The sequence below is a fragment of the Mustela erminea genome, chromosome 3, assembly GCF_009829155.1.
Source record: "Mustela erminea isolate mMusErm1 chromosome 3, mMusErm1.Pri, whole genome shotgun sequence".
Taxonomy (NCBI): domain Eukaryota; kingdom Metazoa; phylum Chordata; class Mammalia; order Carnivora; family Mustelidae; genus Mustela; species Mustela erminea.
Genome location: NC_045616.1, coordinates 7,585,555 through 7,588,878, shown reverse-complemented (window position 1 = coordinate 7,588,878; position 3,324 = coordinate 7,585,555). Strand labels below are relative to the sequence as shown.

General features: G+C 39.1%; 1 protein-coding gene across 1 annotated transcript; it reads right to left on the bottom strand.

Moving 5' to 3' along the window:
* Positions 1 to 1,243: 1,243 nt before the first annotated feature.
* LOC116585785 (olfactory receptor 15-like) lies at positions 1,244 to 2,178 on the bottom strand. The gene is given in 2 exon segments (XM_032335037.1): positions 1,244 to 2,118; positions 2,121 to 2,178. Coding segments are annotated over 2 exon segments (933 nt in total).
* Between the last annotated feature and the right edge of the window lie 1,146 nt (positions 2,179 to 3,324).

Here is a 3,324-nt window from a genome sequence, read left to right as displayed (position 1 = left end):
TTCTATTTCCAAAATGTTTGGCTAGGGAGTCAGTTTCTGCTCAGATGCATAGAAGAAAGAAGGCATATCAGAAAGGAGGGGATTAAATTAATTTAGGTAATAAATATATTCAAATAGTATCCTGGAAAGAGAATATAATGACAGTGTTAAATGACTTCATCTGTTAATCAACTGAAATACAAGAGATTAAAACAAAGGGAGTTCCCCATGCCTTGGCAGATGTCAAGAACAAACTCAGTGGGGACATTATGTGCTTTTGCTCATCAATAAGTGGGGACCACCTTTGTATTTAACTCTTAGTTCAAACCTTTCTCTATGTCAGATATATCTTGGGCACTTAGAGCCTAATATTTATTGATCAGTATACAATGGATGAGGGCTGTCTCTAATCTTCAAAAGCTATATTGAAATAGTAAAATTAGACAAATGAAGGAATTCGTTTGTACATATAGAAGAAATATAAAGGCATATTGAATCATATCTGTCATTAATTAATTGAGAGAAATGAAGGAAATTTGTTATGGGGAGGTTAAAATTGTTTTTTTTTTTCTTTTTAAGATTTTATTTTTATGTAATCTCTAAAACCAATATGGGGCTCAAATTTATAACCCCAAGATCAAGAGTTTCATGTTCCACCAACTGAGTCAGCCAGGCGCCCCTGAAATTGTTTTAATGAATGAATCATCAAAGATAGATGGAAAAGGCATTGATGAAGTAAAAATATGATAAATTATAGGGTGATAAGGTGTTTGAGAAAGGAGAGAGCATCTGAGATCCTCAGAGACAGGAGAGATTAAAAAGTCTGCATATAAGAAGTGATCAATCCAATGAATTCTTACTTAAATATCTTGTTGGGATCCGTACAAAAGTTTTTGGCAAATTTTCTTATATGCTATCTGGTAAATGGGAGCTGTTATAGAAAGGGATTTGAAAATGTTGTGTTGCTTACCCTCCTATGGATGTGTGGAATCGTTCTTTCCACTGAGATCCAGACATTTGAGGAAGGTCAAAAGGAGCAGGATTGCTTCACTTGAGATTTCAGAACCAAGTACTTTCTAGTTGAAAGAGTTTCTCTAGGCATTAGGGTGGTTGATGTTAAGAGATGGGAACACTTTCCTTGGGGCTCATGGACACTCATTTGGAAACAGACTTGTTGATAGTTACTGAGTTGTGCATGTGATTGGCCCAGAAGACAGGCAGAGATTACCTGGGCTTTTTTTTTTTTTAATGATTTCTATCCTTTTTAGAATTTTACCTCACTCTGGGGTTGTAGGATCCTTTCCCATGCTCTCTTCACATCCTTGTTTCTCAGGGTATAGATGAGTGGGTTGAGCAGTGGGGTGATAACACAGTAGAAGGACATGAATTTGGCCTGGGTGCTATTGGTAGGGGATTGGAGGTACATGTACATGGCTGGTCCAAAGTACATGATGACAACCACCAAGTGGGAGCTGCAGGTGCTGAGGGCATTGTATCCTCCATTAGCTGAAGATAACTTCCACACAGCCTTGGCCATGAATGTGTAGGAGATTAACACAAGCAGAGGAGCCATCAGTGCAAAAAGGATGGCTCCCACATCCAAGGACAGGTCATTAACTGTGGTGTCACCACAGGCCAGCTTGATCAGAACAGGTACTTCACAGAAGAAGTGGTCAAGTGTATAGTGACCACAGTGGTGGAGCTGAAGAGTGAGCGTAGCTTGGAGTATTGAGTTGGCCAGACCACTGGACCAGGCAGCTGCTGCCAGTTGCACACACACCCCTGGCCACATGATGAGAGTGTACTGGAGGGGCTGGTAGATAGCCGCATAGCAATCAAAAGCCATTACTGCCAGGAGGGCACATTCAGTGCATCCTGTCCAGTGGAAGAGGTAAGCCTGGGTGATGCAGCCCCAGAAAGCAATGGTCTTCTCTGGCCCCCACAGGTTGTCCAGCAGCCGGGGCACAATGGTGCAGGTGACACAAAGATCCAGCACAGAGAGATTGTCCAGGAAAAAGTACATGGGGGTCTGGATTCGGGGCTCCACCATGGAAAGGATGCAGCTGTTCTCCATCAGTGTGAAGATGTAAAAGACCAGGACAACTTGAAAGAGGGGCATTTCTAGCCATGGATAATCTACATTTCTAGCAACACAATCGTGCTGGGGAAACTCACATTTTCTCCTTCCATGGCAACCATCCTATGTATGGCTGGAAAGAGAGAGACACAGTTTAGAGAGTAAGTGTGACTGTTGTAATTTATTTTTAAAATTTTGGATCTGTACTTTATTTGACATTTATTAAAGCTATTTAAAACCATGCAGAGTTTATTTATAATTTTGTACATTATATTTGAAGATTACACAAAAATTTCATAGAACTTACTTATACAGAAAGACATGTGAAATAGGAGGCTTTAAGTTTTTTATGTATAGAGGCACCTGGGTGGCTCAGTGGGTTAAGCCTCTGCCTTCAGCTTGGATCATGATTTCAGGGTCCTGAGATTGAGCCCTGAATTGTGCTCTCTACTCGGTGAGGAGCCTGCTTCCCTCTCTCTCTCTGCCTTCCTCTCTGCTTGCTTGTGTCAAATAAATAAATAAATAAATAAAATCCTTAAAAAAAAAAAAAAGAGTCTATGCAATCTGGGTTTGGTAAAAACAAACACCATGAGCGTGAAACAAAGCTTTTAATGAAGGAAGGAAAATGAAAAATCGAGTGAAGTTTTTGGAAAGTATTAGAAATTATAGTGTTATATCTATTTATGTGTCAAATGATAAGGGACAAAGGGGTAACAGAATTATTATTAGATACAGTCAGTGAAATTGGAAAAATGAGTTCAAGTAGGAACTATTTCTGTACCATATTGTCAGGCAACTAGGAATGAGCACCTTGCATTTTGACATATATTTAATTCTTTTGACTCATGGATATTACAGCACAGTGTATTGAGTTACTTGTAAATGTTCACAATTTTGGACACATTCTGAATCAGAAAAAGTACCACCACATAAGAGAGGCAAATGTAATGCTGTGTTTCAGGAGGAGAGAAAGCAGTATTCTGGGATTGATTATCTTTAAGTGTGATGAGAAACCCTGAAGATACTGGGAGGGGATTATTCTGGTTCTTTAAAAATGCTATTTTGTAAGCATTTTTAGGCAGTGTGTAATCAATAGTAGCAAATATAGGTTAATTTTAATAAAAAATGAAGGAAAAAACATGATTCAGGAAATGGGACTTAGCATCTTAGGATTCTGTTTCAGGGGTAGGCACTATGTATATGCTTGGAACACCCATTGTAGGGAGATAAGCACAGTGTTTTAACTGGAGAAATTTTTCTCAATCTGC